General features: G+C 39.9%; 1 protein-coding gene across 1 annotated transcript in view; it reads left to right on the forward strand.

Annotated features, from left to right (window-relative positions):
• The window catches only part of DNAAF9 (dynein axonemal assembly factor 9), a 75,313-nt gene that overhangs the window by 47,639 nt on the left and 7,200 nt on the right, over window positions 1-20,474 (forward strand). Inside the window, exons 23-36 of the mRNA XM_058025316.1 lie at window positions 1,308-1,396; window positions 1,628-1,723; window positions 2,020-2,137; window positions 2,933-3,021; window positions 5,048-5,224; window positions 7,019-7,144; window positions 9,093-9,130; window positions 14,234-14,369; window positions 14,716-14,802; window positions 16,226-16,332; window positions 17,016-17,090; window positions 17,242-17,444; window positions 19,012-19,077; window positions 19,387-19,480. Of these exons, the coding sequence (XP_057881299.1) occupies window positions 1,308-1,396; window positions 1,628-1,723; window positions 2,020-2,137; window positions 2,933-3,021; window positions 5,048-5,224; window positions 7,019-7,144; window positions 9,093-9,130; window positions 14,234-14,369; window positions 14,716-14,802; window positions 16,226-16,332; window positions 17,016-17,090; window positions 17,242-17,444; window positions 19,012-19,077; window positions 19,387-19,480 (1,501 nt within the window). The remainder of the gene's footprint in view (window positions 1-1,307; window positions 1,397-1,627; window positions 1,724-2,019; window positions 2,138-2,932; window positions 3,022-5,047; window positions 5,225-7,018; window positions 7,145-9,092; window positions 9,131-14,233; window positions 14,370-14,715; window positions 14,803-16,225; window positions 16,333-17,015; window positions 17,091-17,241; window positions 17,445-19,011; window positions 19,078-19,386; window positions 19,481-20,474) is intronic.

The following is a 20,474-nucleotide window of genomic DNA, read 5'->3' on the forward strand; positions in this document are numbered from 1 at the left end:
ATCTGGCTTGATATCTCACTCACTGGAGCTGTACTTTGATTATTCCAAACCTCCTGGAATTAGGGAATTGCAACTGCCCTGTTACCCAAATCTGGGTTTGTTACAAACTGAGATGAAATCTGCTGTGCAGGATGAGGTGATGCCTTTGCTATCCTCACTCTAAAGGGAACAGGAGGAAAATTTGTTAAGACTTTGGGCTGTGTTGATTTCTCACATTTTTTTCTTTGATGCCAAAGCAGCTCTTTTTTAAACTTTCTTTAAGTTATACAAAAGGCTCTGATATATTTCTTCTGGGCCTGATATATTTCTATATTTCTAACACTTGCTAGCCTGACCTATGTTTTCACTTTATCCCCAACCCTTTGACTCTTACAGAACACAATTTTCCCTTCACCATTCCTTTTTTCCATCTCTCCCAGGCATTTCTTTCAGTCCCTTCTGTGAGTTTTGAAGTGGTTTTTTTCTGTAGTTATGTGGATCCTTCTGCATGAGCAATATTGCCTTTGTTAATATCAAAAGTATATTTTATTTTGATGGTTTTTATCTCCTACCCTTGTGTTTGGGATGCTGAGTTTTTAATGGAAAGCAGTCGTGTCCCCCCCAGTTGTTTTGTCTTGCAGAGAGTTATTATGAAAAATGACAATGGCTGTTGCCTTTACCTATGAAAAGAAGGGAAATTCCAAACACTGACAGGACTTTGTGATTCATCTGAATCTGATTTCTAGGTTCCCAGTGCCATTCAGATTAATGTGTCTTGGCTGGAGCAATTGGATGGGAGCCAGAACATTCCCTGGAGAAACGAAGGGTTTCCTTTTCTTTTGGGAGGGAACAGAGTTTTTCTTCAATTTTGAGTAATGATTGCTGCAATCTCACCTCATGAAAATTACAGCAGTGCTTCAAAGAGACTTGAATTAATTCAGTTCCTTCTGTAGAGCACTTGGGCCATAAACATCTACATTTCTATCAGGGAAAACCAGGCCATATCAGTAAATTCCTAAAGCTCTTCCAGTCTAACCAAAGAAAAGGTTGCAAAATCTGATCAGTGGATTTGAATTTTAAAATTGGAAGGGACCTCAAGGCACATTTCATTCCATTCTCCCAGGTTTCTCCAAGCCCCATCCAACACTTGGACACTTGCAGGGATGGGGCAGCCACAGCTTCTCTTGCAGCAAAACTTTTATTGTGCAATATTTAATGACTTGTGAAAATGTGTCTATATTTTTAGGTGAGCAAAACCAATTCCTAAACAAATTCACAGCAAATTTGGGAAAATAATGACACTCATGCATAAATCTGCTTTATTCCAGGTTTTCTCTTCATGGCATAACCAGACAAGCTCAGGATTATCTTTAAGGGTTGTCCCAGAAGAATTCCTGTCTGAGGAACAAAAGAGGCTGTAAGTTCCTGCCAGTGCAGTGCAGTTACACAGAAGCTACAATCAGAAAAATGCTGTTATTTATTGGTTTTGATAATAATAATTAAATTCTGACAATAATTTAAAAAATGGTGCATTCTTAGTGCAACACTCAATTTTTTTTTGGTACCATTTAATATGTACCCATGTGATTTAAAGAAGATAAATTTTTAGGTTTCTCCTTTAACTAATTAATTAATTTTCTTCTTTTAGGCATTCCAGTGTGCAGAAGCTCTTCAATGCCTCTTTTGCTTCTGGGGAAAGATGCAGGGAGCTGAAACTGTCTGCTGCCATTCCAGGATTGGAGAGGTGAGAAATTACTTTGGTGTCCAAGGGATTCATTCTGTCAGAAATGAGACAAAACTGTTTTGGTAGATATGATAGCCATCTAAAAATATTTCTTAAATAATTCTTTCTTTACACTAGGATGTTTTTATTCTGAGATAAATTATTTCCTCTCTAGCTTGACCTTTTCATAGTCTTGTTTTAGTAATTTCCCAGCTATTTATGTGGATGAAATCTTTTTTTAGTAATTTCCCAGCTATTTATGTGGATGAAATCTTTTGCTGTCAATTGTAAAGAAATAAACCTTTTATTTTTGGAAGGTTTGTGCAGCACTTCACAGTCAGCAGTGTCAGCACCAAGCCAGTGATGAGGGCACATCTTCCTGTCCTTCTCCAAGAGTCAGAAACCATTTCTGACAGCAAAGCAGAAGGTGATAAGGTAAGGAAACAACTCCAAAATAGTTCCTAACCCTCATATAGAATATTTGGAATATTCTGTCAGTAGTTCTGTTGTAGTGTGATAAAACACTAATCCTGTTCAGCCATGCTCTGCCTCCTCCTCCACTACCACCAGGTTTTTGTCATTTTTTTCCCAGGTTATATACTTAATTCTTTTCCATTTAACCAATCTTTTGGAAGTGCAAATGGCCTTTCAAGCTGATGAATAAGAGGCAGAAAATGAGGTGTAGATCTTTAAGTGAAGTGTTTTCTCTAATGTCCAGAGAGACTTTGCCCTAAAGCAGGCAGCTTGTTTTTATGAATTGCTGAATAATTTAACTGAATTGTTCTCTGGAACATAAAAGTCCTTTAAATAGCATAGAGGTAGCACATGAGATTTAACATTTGCTGATATTATCTGTATAACAATCCTTTCTCTATAGGGGCAATAACAATTGCCCAGTTTAAGGTGGGCTTTAAATAGCATTTTCAGAGAAAATATTTCCTTGGAACTTCCCAGCTTTTGAAATCTGCTGAAAACAAAGCCAAAGCAGCAGGAATATAATCTTTCCTTGCAATATTGCTGGGGTCTGGTTCAGAGACCATTCTGACAATTAATAAACCCTTAGGAATGTTTTAAAATCTGATTTAAGGTTGGTTAACTGTGGAATTAAAAAAAAAAAAAAAAAAAGAAAAATCAATATGAATCATAGAAAACAGCCTTTTTTGTGTCTGCACCAGTGTTTCTGTGGTTATTTTGTGTTTAGACTTGCCTTGTCCTGTCCCTGTGTTGCAGGTGATCATCACCATCCTCACTGGGCTGCCCGGGTGCCGTTCCAGCGATCTCTGTTCCTTCCTTGTCACTTTTACCAAGGAGCATGGGAGGTGTGTGCAGCTCTGCTTACACTGATCACCAAAAAACAGCTTGGCATGAAGGAAAAAAAACTTATCACTGTTTTATTTAGGTTTTTAAACCTAATTTCAGACTGACAGATTCACCCTTAAATTTATACATTTAGGCCGGAAAACAGCGCAGGAGATTTCTTTGTTGCCTATTCCATTTATTGATTTGTAGTGATTTTTAAATGCTTTTTTTCTTCTTTTTTTTTGAGAAAAGAGTGTACTAACAGTCCTTGCCACAGCATTGTTTTTAATTTAGCCTGGTTTGAGGTGCATTCAGGACATCTGTTCTATGGCAATGAGATAAATCTGCTATATAAATCTGCTAAATCTGCTATATTTGCCACTCTGTGTCTTTATAGAGCTTCTGAAAAATAACAAAAAAAATCCTACCCTTTTAATTCTTACAGCCAAACACCTTAGCATTTAATCTTAGCTATGTTCTGCACTGTTCTTACTTTTAACTCAATTTTATCAAGTTGATTCAGAGCAGTTTTGTGGCTCTGTTATAGGGCAAACACGTAAGGTGACTTTTGAAGGTTGTGTAATAACACATCTCCTTGTGTTTTCCTGCAAATGTCATTGTTACTTTCCATTTTTGCGCTGTAATATTTTCATGCCCAGAGTCTTGAATTGGATTTATCTAATTTTTGTTTACTGCATCACTGCCAGTGATCAGAATTACTCATATGATGTACAGCTTTGAAAAAAGCTGGTGAACATTGTTTTATTTAAAAACAACAAAAAACATCCACAAACCCCTTTGGCAGCCATGTGAAGAATGTGCATATGCTGGAAATGATAGAAAGCCAAATAAATTCCCCTTCCCCACGTGGCACGAGATGACGATGAGAGATGTGAAATCGTTGGCCTTGTCAAACTTCATTTTGGTCTGTTGCTTGAAAATAAGTGTTCTGGTTTGAAAGCAGTGAGAGACTCCAAGTCAGAAATATAATTTATTAGGAAAAGGGAAAAAAACCCCCACAAATACATACAGTAATACAAAAGAAAAATCCCTGAGAGAGTCAGAATACAACCTGACACCCTGTTGGTAGCAGTCCAGTTGGAATTGTGGCTCAGCCCTCCTGCAGTGCCAGCTGTGGCTCTGCTGCAGCAGGGATCCTGCACAAGGGGGGAGTTTTCCTCTGCAGCTCCAGGGCTGCTGCAGATGGGCCTGGGCTCCCTCTGGCCATGCAGGGCAGCAGAAAGCTGCTCCTCTGGCAATGCAGGGGGCAAAGGCTGCTGGGGTGTCCCAAACCTCAGATTGGATCCAGGTAGGAATGCTTGGCTCCTCCCCTGGGCGGAGCATCTCCCCATGGGATGGTGGAATTGGATCAGCCATGCAGGGACACTCACTGGCCATGGACAGAAGATAATTAATGATTAATGGCCCATGAACAGAATGTATGTCACAGATATATTTTATGAAAAATCTTTTCGTTAAGATCTTTTCTCTTGAGAAGCTGAGAGGCCTCAGAAATGAAATGTAAACAATGGTTATCTGCTGCTGTGGAATGCAACAGGTACATCTTTGACTGGTCTCATGTGGTTGCTTTTAATTAATGGCCAATTACAGTCCAGGTGTCTCAGACTCTGGTCAGTCACAATTTTATTATCATTCTATTCTTTTCCTTTAAAGCCTTCTGATGAAATCTTTTCTTCTATTTTTTAGTATAGTTTTAATTTAAAATATATATCATAAAATAATAAATCAGCCTTCTGAAACATGGAGTCAAAATTCTCATCTCTTCCCTCATCCTGGGACCCCACCACAAACATAATTAATAATTAATGGTCCATTAACAGCAGATATCTCCCCGGAGGGAGGATTGGCTGTGGAAGAGATAAAGAAAACTGCCCAGTGAACAGGAGATAACTGCTCCACCTCTGACAGATGGCAAATAGAATACAGATTTAGAATATAGATTGCCCTCAGTCTAGGAGAACAGGAAGAAAACAGAAGTTTTGTGTGCCAGCTGCTGACCTGCCTTGCTCCCTGTGTGTGCCCCAGGTGGATTGTGTATCGGCAGACCATGGACAGCCCGCAGTGCTTCAGTGCCTCCCACTTCCAGCGCTTCCTGGCCGGGCTCCTGGAGGCCCAGCAGAACCTTGGGGTCCATCAGCCCACCCTGAAGAGCACTGGGAAGCCCTCTGGGAAGAACAACAGGCTCCTGGTGGTGCTGCAAGGGTAAGGAGCTGTTGCGTAGAATAAGGCAATTCTGGTTTTTATATGGACCAAACTCAGCTTTTCTGTCCCTGTTGGTTTTGTTGCTCCTGTTAAAATGGTGTCCTTAGCTTTCCTTCCATGGTCTGGGTGCACTCACAGCCCAGAACCCCTCTGTGGGCAGCAGAGGAGGGGGGATTCTGCCCCTGTGCCCTGCTCAGGTGAGACCCCACCTGCAGAGCTGCCCCTGCTCTTAGGTGCCACCAGCAGAAGGACCTGGAGCTGCTGGAGAGAGTCCAGAGGAGGCCATGGAGCTGCTCCAGGGCTGGAGCCCCTCTGCTCTGGAACCAGGCTGGGAGAGCTGGGGGTGCTCCCAGAGAGAGCTCAGAGCCCCTTGCAGAACCTAAGGGGGCTCCAGAAGAGCTGGAGAGGGACTGGGGACAAGGGATGGAGGGACAGGACACAGGGAATGGCTTCAGATTGAAAAAGGAGAGATTTGGGTGGGATGTTGGGAAGGAATCCCTGGCTGTGAGGGTGGTGAGACCCTGGCACAGCTGTGGCTGTCCCTGCATCCCTGGAAGTGTCCAAGGCCAGGTTGGAGCAGCCTGGGGTAGTGGAAGATTTCCCTGGTTGTTGCTGGAGGTTGAACTAAGGTGACCTTTAAAGGTCCTTTCCAACCCAAACTGTTCTGTGATTCTGACTCCAGAACTGCCAGCAGAGATCAAACTGTCAGAAATCTTGTTGCCTGATAGGGCAGGTGATAACAGAGGAGGGCTTAGTGATGTGTTTTGGATAAATGCCATTTTCCTTGTGGGATAAAGGTGAAGACTGAGCCACCTACCTGTGTTTGACATTTCCATCTCCAATGTAGCATTTGAGAACCAGGATCATCTTCTGAGTCATTAGAAGGTGACACAAACCAGGGTGAGGGAGGCACTACCCTGACCTGGCTGCAGTGATTTCCAGCTCGTCCTTCTCACTGAGGGTGTAAAATGGAGCTCAGCATTTTCTTCATTAGGATCCATTCTGATAGTGTTAAAAACCATCATTTTTTCCATTTTGGAGCCAGATTAACTAAATTTTTTTGTGTAATTAGTAAGGATGGTGTTAAATCCATTGATGGGCAAAATAACTGATAATCTGGTAGCAGCTCTGGCTTCAGGAACAGAAAATTGGAAGTTTTTAATTCTTTATGGATAGCTGGATGTTGGTGTAGACAGCTTTAGAGTAGCTGGAGTTCTTTAAATATCCCATTTGGCTGATAACTGAATAAAAATTTGTAGATAAAAGTTTGTAACTGGCTGAGAAATAAATACCTGAAATTAAAACTCAGGTTCACCTAAGCCTTGATGTCATCCAGAGATAAAATGTAACAGTGATGAAATCCTGATAAAAAATGGATGCATTAGTGGTAGGAACATATTTAAATTGGCATGCTGATAAATGAGAGAGGCTGTTATTTTGTTCATTTTTAAACTCAAATTGTGCTTAATTTGCTTGGCATGAAGTGTTTGTGTTATATTGTGCTTTTTGTGCTTTCTGCAAGCTGCCAGTTGTTCAGTGCAAGGTTTACACTGTTTTTCTCTGGATTGTTAATAATTTAATTTTAATGTGACTTCTAGCCTTTTTTTTTTTCCTGGATTTGCTTAATTTGTCTGGATTTGCTTAATTTGTTTGGATTTGCCAAGCTCTGAGCTACTTTCAATCTCTTTTTGTAGCTGTTTTGGAAATCCAGTTTTCCTCCAAGCCATCAATTTCTTCCTGAGTAGGGAACTGTTCTGGATCTCTGAACCCATTTTTCATTTTTGATTCTTGCAGGTACACTGATGTTATTGATGTTGTGCAAGCTCTGCAGACTCACCCTGACCCAGAGGTGAAATCTTCTTTCATCATTGGAACAATCAACACCTGTGTGGAGCCTCTGAGCTGCTACATGGAACACAGGTGTGCTTTGAAATATTCTTACAAGTTTAAGAGCAGATATGTCAATTTTTGGTATCACTTTAATAATAATTAGTGATTTGTGATGGTTAAAAGCCACTTAAATCCCATAAAATTGCTTAATAATCCATCTTGGAGGAACTTGGAAGTGCTGTTTGGTTTATCAGGATGGCACTTGGTTTCCACTGGGTATATAATTACATAGAATATCAATTGAAGTTCAGCTCCAATAGAAGTTCAGCTCCTAGAAGAATAAATAAATGTTGTGTAAATATAAATCTTCTGATTAAGGACTTTGTAACTCTGAATAATTCTCTTTTTTGCAATCTTGTAGTAAGGCAGACTAAAAATGGAGATGTGCATCTCATGGGTTATTGATTCTGCCACTACTTTTGGATGTTTAAAAAGAATTTACAGGTTTCAAATATGGAATTGAAGGGAAACAATCCCTGAAATGGGGAAGGGAATGACAAAGCACGGAAGCCAAAGCATTGCAAGTGTTAAAATCTGATATCCTGGGTTACTGCAGAGCCAGGGTGGGGAGGAAATGGTCACAGAGCCAAGTCACTGACCTTTGCAAATAGTTTGGTTTCATAGTAAATGTGTGTGCTCCAGACTTCAACAAACATGGGAATCATTTCTCAGACCTACCTGTAAAATTGTAACACTCCAATTTTTTAATTATGCCTTGCAGCTGATTTGATAAAAGTAAGTTCCAGCAGTTAGAGTTTTTGGAGTTGGTAGCACTGCTTCTGTTTGTGATCCAACTGTGCATCACAGCTTAGAGGAGAACTGCCCAAGCAGTTTCTAAAAGTGCATTCCTGACATTTCCTGGCTGTTTTAAAACACTAACCAAGGTGCTGCTTGTGCTTTGCAGTAGTCAATAAATAGACTTTACCTTGCTGCTTCTTCTTGTCTCTGTGACAAAGATACCAAACAAATATTCAAGACTACATAAAAAAATTTGGTGAATTGATGCTGGAGTGCTGTTTAAACTTGTTCTTTCCATAATTCTAGGAAAGACAAGTTCCATTTCTGTTTTATTTTTAACTTACTAACGTGTTACTAGTCCTGGTACTGTGTAGTGTTTAGCAGCAGCAGCCTGCAGTCCTTTCACACTGTTTTTCTCCTCAAGTGCAGAAGCAATTGAAGGCAGAGGCTCAGCCTGTGCTGGAGATTATTTCTATTTTCCTTTGGAGTTTGTTCTGATAAGAATTTCCCAAATAGCCACACAGCGTCCATGGCAAACCTTGCAGTTGGGAAGATTTGGTGATTTCACTGGGAGAATGGAACAGAGTGGATTTCATGTCTGGCTTGAAACTTGCACTCAAGAAAATCAAACCCATTTCTTGCCTCAGAGTTCATCACTGTAGAGATCCAGCTCTTCCATGAGCATGGCATGAAGCTTTTCCCCATTCTGAATTAACAGACCAGGGCAGAGGAGAGGGGAAGGGAACAGGTAAATTGCTCTTTTTGAGGTTTTGTGTCCATGACAAAGCTCCTGAAAAACATTGTCACTTGTCTGGCACAGCAACAGAAATTGGCATTCTGTACATCCAGTCTTTCTCTGGAAAGTTCCCACTCTTTGAAAGGCACAATTCTTTAGGGCAAACTTTAAATTCCTATTGTTTAAATAAGAATTCAAATAACATTGAAGCATTTCTGCTTCAATTCTTAGAGTTCTGCTTCTATTTCTTAGAGTACAGAAGAAATTACATGGTGGGAATTAGCTCTTAAATCTGTTACAGAATTAAAACCATCTACAAAACTGATTTTTGGAGGAAAAGTCCTGAAAGACATAACCTGTGAGGATGTTGCAGTTATATGGATTGAGGAAAAGAAGCATGAAAATGGTTTGGTTTGTGAGATTTTGTCAGCATCCAAGTGAATGTAAATGTTTTACTTAAATAATAATATCAATTTTTAATATGTGAACTTTTTGGTTTTTTAGGCTTCTTTTTCCCAAGTTCTTGGACCAATGTTCACAAGGTATGTGTCACTTTTCCTGACTTTGAGTTCTACAGAATTGGTCATTGTTGAAGGAAAAGCTGCAAAATGCCCAGGACAAGAGTAGCTGATTTTCTTGCAGTCAACATGCTGCAAGAATTACAAATACCTGAGCCATGTGGCCAAATAAATACCTGTATTTATTATTTTGTGCTGTTAATAGATGAGACAAAGAGTCATGATAAACTCTTGGGGGTAAGAACAGACAATCTCTGTCAAACAGGCAGAAAAGGTAAAAATTCTGGAGCATGATCCTTTTTGAAGTCCTCATGTGCAGGATGGGTTTCCTAAAATCATGAATTAAACTGCTCACACTGAGCTGTTGTAACTTGGAGTGAGATGGATTGAGCTGGAGTTCCACCCTCCTTTGGGGATGTGTGAAGAAATGGAGCTTTCCTTTCATTTCTGCTGTATTAAAAAGGGCAAAATGAGGGGTGACCTTGTTCCCCAAATCCTCCTCTTGGTGTGGCCCTGGAGGGTCCTTGCAGGGTGTTCAGTTTTATTCCTGAAATCAATCACTGGCTGCACTGTCCTCCTTGCCAGGCTTGGGAATTAAAGCAGGATTTGGCATAAATGGGAAATGATCCTTCCTCACCTGCCCTCAAATCCCTGCCCCAACTGTTCAAGGCCAGGTTGGGTTTATTTTTGGGTTTAGTTTTGGGTTTATTTTTGGGTTTATTTTGTCTTCATATTTAAATGCAGTTGTTGGATAATCAGAGTAGGATTCTGTGCTCTTCTGGTGCTGCTTCAACTCTGATTGCTCTGCTTGGCTGTCAGAGTGCTGCCATCTCTTTTTCATGTGTGAAGAGAATCTTAAAGAATGAAGTTGTGAACAAGCTGGACAGAAAGTGGGTGCTGTTATATAAATCAATATTTTATTTGGGAAAAGTTGGTGCTTCAAATTGGAAAATTATCATGTGTACACCCTCTGGTAAAATTGAAGAGAGCAGGAGAATGTTAAGAATATGAAGAATTATTAATAACTACAGAGAAGTTAAAGGTGAAAATTGTTTTATGAAAGAATAAATAAAACACTCAAAGTTTTGTTTTTCTTGAAGTGAATTTGTGCAGACTGGATTGGGTGAGAATTGGTCATTGTTGAAGGAGAAACTGCAAAATGCCCAGGACAAGAGTAGCTGATTTTCTTGCAGTCAAAATGCTGCAAGAATTACAAATACTGGAGCTTAGAGGAATGTTCTTGTGGCAGGGAATAATTTCTCCACATTGCAAAGTGTTGTCATGCAGTTCTGTGACACAGAATGTGACATCAGATACCCTAGAGGTCCCTTTGTGGAAAGAAATTATTTCACAAAAATAGGAGTAATTTTTGTGTAAAAGGTTCAGGAGGAAAAGTATGCTTTGAAGTGAGATGTGGCACACTTAAACTTTCCAGACAGATGCAGAATTGTGCCATGTGTGCAGTAATAGAGAATTTACATCTGCATAATTTAGAGAATCACAGACTGGTTTGTGTTGAAGAGACCTTAAAGAGCATTTAGTGCCACCATTTAGTGCCATCCCCTGCCATGGCTGGAACACCTTCCACTGTCCCAGGGGGCTCCAAGCCCTGTCCAGTCTCTCCTTGGACACTTCCAGGGATCCAGGGGCAGCCACAGCTTCTCTGAGCACAATTAAAAGAGAATTCATTATGTTTCACACACCTGGGAATTCATTTTGGCTGCAACAACAGCAAGATTTAATGAGACATTGACACTGAGATATTAATTCATATTTCTGGAATGCTGTGCACCCCAATATTGTTTGTTTTGCTGTGTCACCAATGGGTCAGGAGTGTGTTGTGCTGGTTTTTGGTTTTTTTTTTGAAGTTGGGATTGAAGGTACTTGAGATGATATTTTCTGTTTAGATTTAAATGTTTATTTTTTAAATTTATACTACACTTTTATAGGTGGTGAGTTTTGTATTTAGTATCCTACTAACAAGGTACAAAATGGTTAACTACTTTTTTTACAAGGTTTTTCAAGGTTAAACTATCTAATTAATAAATGATACTTAAATTGTTTTTACTTTTAACTTAATAATTAATTCCTTTAAGTCCACAATGCAGACTTTTCTGTCTAATTACAAAACACTACTCAAACTTATGAAGGACGAGCTCTTGTTCTAAAACTTTTATTTGTTTCATATATATTACTATATTTTAAAACCCTAAACTCTTAAGTTTTTTACTTTGTGATATTATATGCTACTTTTAAGTTAATAATTAATTACTTCAAGTCCACAATACAGGCAGACTTTTCTGTCTAATTACAAAATCCTACTCAAACTTATGAAGAAGAAGGTGAAGAAGAAGCTTTTGTTCTAAAGCTTTTATTTGTTTTATATCTATTACTATACTTTAAAACCCTAAACTCTTAAGTTTTTTACTTTGTGATATTATATGCTTTTAAATAAATGATACTCTTGTAATTTTAGTGTTATTGATTAATTTTGGAAGCTTTTATGGTCAATTGTAGTGTTTTCTTGGGAGTTATGGTCTGTTAGCCTCAAATCCTCAGTCTAGAGCTCTAAAGTTCTCTAAGTCTAAAATTGTCAGTATCTAGAGCTCTAACAGTGTTGTACTGGGCTTTGTAGAGATCTGAAGCCAAAACTTTGTGGGTGTGAGAAAAGCCAAGTAGAAATTAATTAGATGGAATTAATTAGACTTTGGAGCTGTGCTTTCTCCTTCTATCTTCACACGTGGGGAGTGAGTTTGTTTTGCCTTTTGGTGCCTTTCTCTGTATCACAGAGGTTCCTGGGGAATCAATGTGAGATTTTCCAAAATTTCTGTTTGGAGAGTCCCAAGACTGACAGAGGCAGTTGGGGACTGGGGAGAACTGACAAAGCCAAAGACCAACAGGAGTATCCTGTGCATACTTCCTTAAATTTCTCCAGAAATTCCTGCCACCATCTGTGTCCTGTAAACTCCCTTTTGTCTCTCTTTTCTTTACTTTTTTTTGTCTTTCTGTCCTTTCTTTCTTGCACAGAAGCTGTAAGATGATACCTTCCTAGTCCAAGGGCATCCCTTGTGAAACAATTTCATATAGAACACAAATTAAGACATCACCATTGTTAAATATTCCCATTGTAAGTTTGGGAGCAAAGAGGAGCCATTATTTTCATACAGCTTATGTATTTTTAATCCATCCCTCCTGTTCCTCTCCTGCTTCCATTATTCCCCAGGCTGCAAGGGTTCTTTTCTTTAGAGGAGTGTATAAATAAAGATTTAAACAAAACTGGGTGGTCTTCAAAATGCATCTCTTAGAAACAGAGATGGCAGTTGCAGTTTAAATAGAAAAGGTTAAATTTGTTCATTACTGAAGCCTTGGAGGCACCTTCTAATTCTCAGGAAGTTGTTTTGTTTTTCTTTGGATTACACTCCCTGTTTTTTTTTTTTTTAAACTTAGAGCTTTTCCAGCTTATCCTGGACAGTTATGGATCCTCTCTAAGGCTTGGTGCTGCCAATTGTCACAAGGACTCAGTGGCAGCTCTGTGGCACAGCCACAGGGTGGTGGGGGTGATTCAGGAATCCCAGAATGGTTTGGGTTGGAAGGGACCTCAAAGCTCATCTCATTCCAACCCCCTTCCACCATCCCAGGCTGCTCCAAGCCCCATCCAGCCTGGCCTGGAATACTCCAGGGGTAGAATTATTATCTTATTAATGGTATAATTATCTCATTCATATTTTTATCCTAATTTCATGATTGATATCCCCAAACCTGATACTATTTCAAGCCTGCACATGGCTTAAATTTCAAAGAGTGCTTTGCTGTTCTTCTTCCCTTTTCCCCCTCCTCCAAGAGCAAGTATTGAAGACATGGATGTTGCTGAAATTGGAGTGGAAACTTTAAAAGAGAAATACAATGATGGAGATTGGTGCTGTTAATGAAATTCTGGCTTGGAAGGGTCAGTGATGCAAAGAGCAGTGCCTGGGAGTGTGTGGTGCAATTCAGCAGCCCCAGAAATATTTGGTGCAGGAATTTGTGTGTAAAGCATCCTTTGCATGGATTAATGTGATTTAAGACTTGTTAAAGACCAGGAATTGGTGTGATCACTTGTTTCATTTTTGCTTTGAATAGTTGGAGGCAGAGAAAATGCATCCTGGCTCAGTTGTTCCTGAATATTGGAGATTCTCTGTCCTTCCTTCCGCTCCACTTGTAGTCACAGGAAAGTGTCAGAGCAAGGCTGCACATCTTGAGCGAAGAAATAACATTTCTTGTAAAAATTACAAAATTGTTTAGGTTGGAAAAGACTTCTAAGATCATCCAATCCAATTATCAACCCAGCAGCACTGCCCAGTTCCCCATTTCCCCTGTCAAGAGCCACATCCACGTGTTCTTTGAACACTTCCAGGGATGGGGGCTCAACCACTGCCCTGGGCAGGGCTGGACAACCCTTTCCATGAAGAAATATTTCCTAATATCTCATCTAACCCTCCCCTGGCACAACTTGAGGCTGTTTCCTTTCCATTTCCTCTCCATCCCTCCCATTCAGGACAATGCAGACATCCTAGGGAGGCACCAAGTGTTGACACTGCAATTTCTTTGAGGAACTGGGCTGAAAGTCAAATCATGTATCATTGGAAAGCAGGGATCCTAGAACTGAATGAACTGGATGGTTTTCTGTTATCTTTTTGATGCCTCATGGGTTCAGTCTTGCTGTCTGAATAAACTTTTGGAGTCTTTAAATACAAAAAATAACCCTAAACCCTTCTCTTGTGGCAACTGAGTGTCCAAAATTCTGATTTTTACCTGTTCAGTCTCTTCCTGCACATTGAATTCATCACACCTAATGTTCTTTTTTATTCTTTTTAAACTAGTCCTGCTCAAATTGATTCTTGTATGGATTTGTTGTTTTAATTAATTGGTTCTATGGACTGAGTCTAAATTGATTCTGTTAGATGAAAGATTCTCTGCTTGGTTTTTTTTTTTTGTTGTTGTAGTGGATTTTCTTTTTGTCTTTAATGAAAGAATGCAGCGAAAGGGAAGGAAAATAAGAGAAGAATGGTTGGAATATCACTGAATGGTTTATTAGTCACTGTTTACATGCCTGAACTGTGTAAAATATCCCCTGATTTCCTTCCACAGGACTGGTGAGTAATGTGGTTTTCACAAGTCATGCCACAGAGCAGAGGCATCCACTGCTGGTGCAGCTGCAGAGCCTGATCAGAGCAGCAAATCCTGGAGTTTCCTTCATCCTGGCAGAAAACGGGATTGTAACAAGGTAACTTCCAGCAGGATTTATTGCTTTTGGCACATGGGCCACCAGCACTCAGAAATTCTTTTCTCATGTTTTTACTCTGGTGATTTATAGGAAGGAAATGCAGATTTTTTCTTAATTGCTTCTCGTGCAGAAGGGATTTTCCCTTTACGTTTATGGGCATATAAATACAGGGATTAGGAAATGTGTTTTGTTTGCAGAGTGTGATTTATGTTGCTGTTACTGCCATACTAAAGGAAAAGTGCTCTTAATTTTACTGTCACTAGCACATTATGTTTTAATGTAAGTAGATAGTGGCCATTTTATTTAACTTAGAAAATGAAAAATCTTCATTTTTATCTCTTTACAGGAATGAGGATATTGAACTAATTCTCTCAGAAAGCAGTTTTTCAAGTCCTCAGATGATGAGAGCTCGATATTTAATGTACCCTGGCTGGCAAGTATCTAGACTGAGAAGTATTAAAACTATTTTTCTAATTAACTTGAAGATTAAAATGTTTCACTAACTTCATTTATATATTTTTTCTTCCCTAAGACTACTCATTTGGAACAGGCAGCAGCTTTGTAAATTATTTTTAAGAGAGCTGATGATTATTCTTAGTGGATACAAGATTGCTGCCTTTTTATGGGGGGAAAAGCTCCTTTTTGGCCACCATTTAAATCAATGGCAAGATTACTGTTGCTTTCCAGAAGAATAGGCAAGAACCCTGTGGGAATAAACTGGGAAGGATTGGGATGGGTGAGGTCAATAATGACTGGAGTAATTTCATCCTGACAGCTATTCAGCATTACTGGAATGAACTTGCTCTGTCAGTCTGGCCATTAGCAGAGCAATTATTCACAAAAACCAGGAACCTCAGCGACAGCCCTGGCACAGCTCAGCCACAAACCCACGTGGCACCAAATCTCCACTGAACACCGAGGGAGATTTCTCCTGGCTCAGGGCTCTTCACACATCTTGTTGCAATTCTTTCTGCTGCACCTTTTTGGCAGAAATTTGCAGCTCTCAGCAATCATAACTCCTGGCTGACCAGGCTCTGTGCTGGAAACATTTATTTATCATACCTTGCAGTCCTCTGTATCTCTTTATTAATAAAATTGGTTCTGAATTGGATGCAAGTAGCCAAGCAAAGCTACTGGAGTGAAGCACAGGGCTTGGGGTGAGGATATTGAATTAATATCATCAGAGCTGCTGGTGGATTGCATGGAGACAAAGAGAGAGAGCAGGAAAAGAAAATATTTCAAACTTTTGGGCAGCTGTTAATCTGTTTGATGACAGTATGCAAGAATTGGATCTGGATAGTGTGGAAGAGAAGGAAAGCAGCAAGAACATCAAAAACATCCAGGGAGATCTTTTTGCAGCCTTGTAGTACCTAAAGAGGGCTCATAAAAAAGGAGTAGAATGAATTTTTACATGGGTAGATGGTGACAGGACACAGAGAAGGGTTTTATGCTAAAATAAGAGAGATTTAGATAAGATATTAGGGAAAATTCTTCCCTGTGAGGATGCCCAGAGCAGCTGTGGCTGCCCTTGGATCCCTAGAAATGTCCAAGGCCAGCTTGGAGCAACAGGGCTTGGAGCAACCTGAGCTAGTGGAAGATGTCCATGCCCATGGTGGGGGTGGGAATTAGATGATTTTTAAGGTCCATTTTGACTCAAACCATTTCAAGACTCCATAAAAAGGAATCCTGAGTGCTTTGACCAACCTAATGCTGTTGGCAGCACATTTTCACAGAGAAGAAATCTCTGCATTTTCCTTCCTTTCAATCTGTGGTGAAAGAACAGATGTTTTTTGCTGGGTGAGAAGCAGAAGCTGCTGTGATTTCTGTGTGTTGAAGGTGTTTGTTTTTGTGTGCAGGTATGAGGGCAGGTATGGGGCTGGGCCTGTGTTCCCTCCCATGGTTCAGATCTGTGTGTGGTTCAGCCGCCCTCTGGAGAAAACAAGATTTGTCACCAAATGCAAAGGTACCAATGAACTTTGCCTGACTTGATTGAAATCCAAGTTTGGGATGCTGAGGGATAGAGGGGAAGGAAGGCACTGACGTAACACAGTTATTTAATCACTACTGAAGTTAGTTTTTAATTGAAAACTCAGCTTTCCTTCCTAAAAGTACAGTAAATTCTGTTCCTTAGTGTCAGCTCTGGAAAATTGTCCCATGATTTTTGTTCAGATGAAAATCTAATTGAATTTTTGGTTTCTAGGACTGAGACAACTTCCTGTCTTTGCTTTTTTTTTTTATTTTATGTCTCATTGTATTTGGGAGTGTTGAAATACAGTTTTATAAGTGACCATCAGCTTCTACTTTTTATGCCAAATAATTCTTTGTAGCTCCTAGAAAACAGACTCAGCTCTAGAGTAGATACATTACCAAACCTTTCCTCTGCTTAGCCAAGTAGTGTTAAAGAGGATTTTACCTCCCACACACACTGTGAGAGTTCCTTATCCCAAACACACCTCATTTCCCAAACTCCATGACAAAGAATGAGAAAATAAATGTTAGATAGTGAGACTCCAAGGCACATGGCAGCTTTTCCTTTGGAAGCACTGGGATGTGGATTAGGGATCAGTTGCACAGGTTTTACCAGAAGCTCCACCAAAGAGAAGAAAAATAAGTTGAGATAATCTGTTTATCTTCTGTTTCAAACAGCAATTAAGTCGTTGCTCAAGCCAAGTCCTTTTTCTGGAAACATTTATCACATCATGGGCAAAGTGAAGTTTTCAGGTAAGGGCAAATTACTCTGAGGTGTTGTGATCACACTGCACCTAATGGGTGTTTAAAAAAGTATTTCTGTCCTGGATTCTGTCTGCAGCAGTGTTGATGTTAGATTAGATTAGCAATTATCAGGCTCTTCCTTCTGTCTTCTCCTTGTTAGATGCTGATAAAGTCATTGAAGTGTGTCACAACACAGCAGCAAATTCCCTCAGCCTGGTGCCTGTTCCAGAGGGGCCAACTCCTCCTGATTCCAGAAATGATCCCAGAGACTGCAGCAGTCAACAGGAATATTTCCTTGTGTTCATTGGCTGCTCCCTGAAGGAAGAGGATATCAAAGATTGGCTCAGAGAAACTGCAAAACAGGTTTGTGGGCAGGTTTCCTTTTGTTCTGTGCTTGGCATTTCTTAACAACCAAAGGAAAAAAATGAGTGGCTCAGTGAAATGTTTGGGTTTCTTAATTAATCTTTTTTTTTTCTTCTACCAAGGTATTGACATTCTAGGGTGCAAATGGATTTCAGGAAGGGGACTAAGAGTTTACAAATGTGTGTTGTAATCTCTGTATTGTTTTAGTGCTTGCTACAGCTTATTCATGGATTGATTTGCTCTTGAATGCTTGAGCAAATGGATTATATCCAGGATAAACACAGGATGATTTAGCTGAGCTATGATTGCCAAGGGCTGAAGTGTGCTGTGAAATAAATCTTCTTCCAGTACCTGAATGCTGGCAAAGCTGAAAATTTGTTTTGATTCACTAAATTAAACCTCCTTGGAAGTAATCCACTGAAATGGAGGGTAGAGTCCTGTTCATTTTGTCATCTTTAATTAGTGTATTTCTGCATGGCTGATGTATCCATGCAATGAGGAGTGAGGAACAGGGAATGTGGTGTTGCAGGGAGCTCAGAAGGCAGAGTTTGCACAGAGGGATTGCCACAGTTGATTGACAGAATCACAGATCCATAAAATCCTGCAATGGTTTGGGTTGGAAGGGACCTTAAATCCCATCCAGTTCCACCTCCCTGCCATGAGCAGGGACACCTTCCACCATCCCAAATTGTTCCAAACCCTGTCCAACCTGGCCTTGGACACTTCCAGGGGTCCTGGGGCAGCCACAGCTTCTCTGGGCAACTTTTTGGAACATTTGTAAGTTAAAAAATACTCCATATTACTTCGATATGGATTAGGAGGATTTGCACACAAAAATTTGTATAGGAAGAGAAAAAGTGTTTCCTGCAGACTGTGGCTGGAGCAGTTGCTAAGTTTCCAAGATTTCTGAGGTTTTTGAATTTCTGAAATGCTCAGGTTCTCATCTTCTGTTCCCCTGTGTTAATTCAGGGAATGAATCCATTTTCTGTGCTGATTATCTCATGCTCTGTACTTATCACAGGGGTAAAATATGGAGACAAATGCTTTGCCATGTAAGAAAGCTCTTGGTGGAATACTACTTAAATTTTATGAAAACTTGGAACTTAAATGCTTATCTGAAGTGTGAAGTGTTTCCTCTTTGAGCAATTCAGGACTATAAACACTTTTTGTACAGTCATGGCTAATTGAGGGTTTCAGATAGCTCTAAGAGTTACCACATGCTGCAGGAAAGAAAAGGATTACAGAATTTCTCAGGCTCAAAATGAAGTTGTTTTTCTTTAACTGTGCCAGCTTTCTTACAGTAAAGCTGTATTTAAATTGTCTTGTTTAAAATACTTACAGAATTTTAAATTTCTGAGTGTTTTCTGTAAGATCAGTGAATTTTTACTTTTGCTTTCAGAACATAGTTGTGAGTACCTTCATGGAACTGAATAATTTGAGAAATGATTTTTTAAAAATACATGTTTCTATGTGGTGGTTTGGTTTTTTTTTTTTTTTTTGTTTTTAATTTATTTTTTAACCAACTAAGCTGTGGTATCACATAACTGGAATCTCCTTCTTCACACAGAAACCTCAGAGGAAAGCCCTGAAAACCAGAGGAATGTTAACCCTTCAGGAAATCAAAAACATCCATGTGAGTAAAAGCAATAATTTACAAACCCTTCTTTTGGCTGGTTTCCCTTGAATATCCATCTGGATGACAGAGCACCTGCCACAACAAGTGTACTGAGCACTAAATTATTACAGCACTTTTGGAGCTGTCCAGGAGGGATTTGAGGTATAAATCTGATCTCAGAGCTCCAAATTCACTCTGGAAAGCAGGAGAAGGTGTAAAATTTGCCATCTTTGGTTGCTGTAATGGCCTTTTAATTTTCTTTTATCTATTTGAGTTTGTAAGGACTGTCTCTACAGGTTTTTAATTTAAATTCTTTTCCTGCTGCAGGTGAAACGCCACTTGGATCCACTCCCAGCTGGTTATTTTTACAATGGGACTCAATTTGTGAATTTTTTTGGTGACAAAATGGATTATCATCCATGTATCCTTTAAAATGGGGGGTTTTGGGGAAGGTTTTAGGTAGGCAATGAACTGTGCAGCTCTGAAGTGTTAAGTGCCAAAGCAGATATGGTAAAGAACCAGTTCCTTGCCAGCTAAAGCTTAGTTTTAAAGCCTTTCTTGAGAGATAAGATCTCAGAAACAGAATAGAACCAACAAAACAAACCCCAAACTGCCCATGAGCTCATGCAGGGAATAATTTATGGACCACAGCTTGTCAAAAAAATATTTTTCAAACCAAATAGTGCTGTAATAGCACTGAATGCCTGGGCACGACTGATAAAACTTCCAAATGAATGTAATTTCATGTGTGCACACACTCCAGTGAAAACAATCATATTTTTGTCCTTAGTTTTACCCTGGAATTCTTTGCCAAGGTTCTTCTTGTCCTTGGTCACCACCTGGGGACCTGGCTCAGTGGTGGCCATGGCAGTGCAGGGTTAACAGCTGCCCTTGGTGATCTCTGAGGGCTTTTCCAGCCTAAATGATTCTGTGATTCTCTCATTTTCATAACTTCCTTTTGCTTTTGTCTTTGGTCACCAACTTCCAAATTGGTTTTATATCCCCAGTTTAGTTTTCACAGTAACTTCTCCAAACTTGGTAAAAATCCAGGTGATGCTGCTTTGGAATAAGAACAGAATTATTTCCTGTGTCCTGTGGGACAACTTGAAAATTTTAAGCAGATTTCTGTCTGCGGGACACAAAACCCGACAGCAAATTTGGACTTCACTGGAAAATTCTTGATGCCCCATCTCTGGCAGTGTCCAAGGCCAGGTTGGATGGGGCTTGGAGCACCCTGGGATAGTGGGAGGTGTCTCTGTCCATGGCAGGGGGTGGGATGAGATGAACTTTAAGCTCCTTCCAACCCAAACCATTCCAGGACTCTTCACTCCACCTCCCCCTTGGTGTTTGGCAGGGAAAGCTGCAGGCCTGGTTAAGCCTTTCTGAGGGATTTGAGTTTTGGGCAGTTTAAAACT

The sequence above is a fragment of the Melospiza georgiana genome, chromosome 5 (genome assembly GCF_028018845.1).
Source record: "Melospiza georgiana isolate bMelGeo1 chromosome 5, bMelGeo1.pri, whole genome shotgun sequence".
NCBI classification, from domain to species: Eukaryota; Metazoa; Chordata; class Aves; order Passeriformes; family Passerellidae; genus Melospiza; species Melospiza georgiana.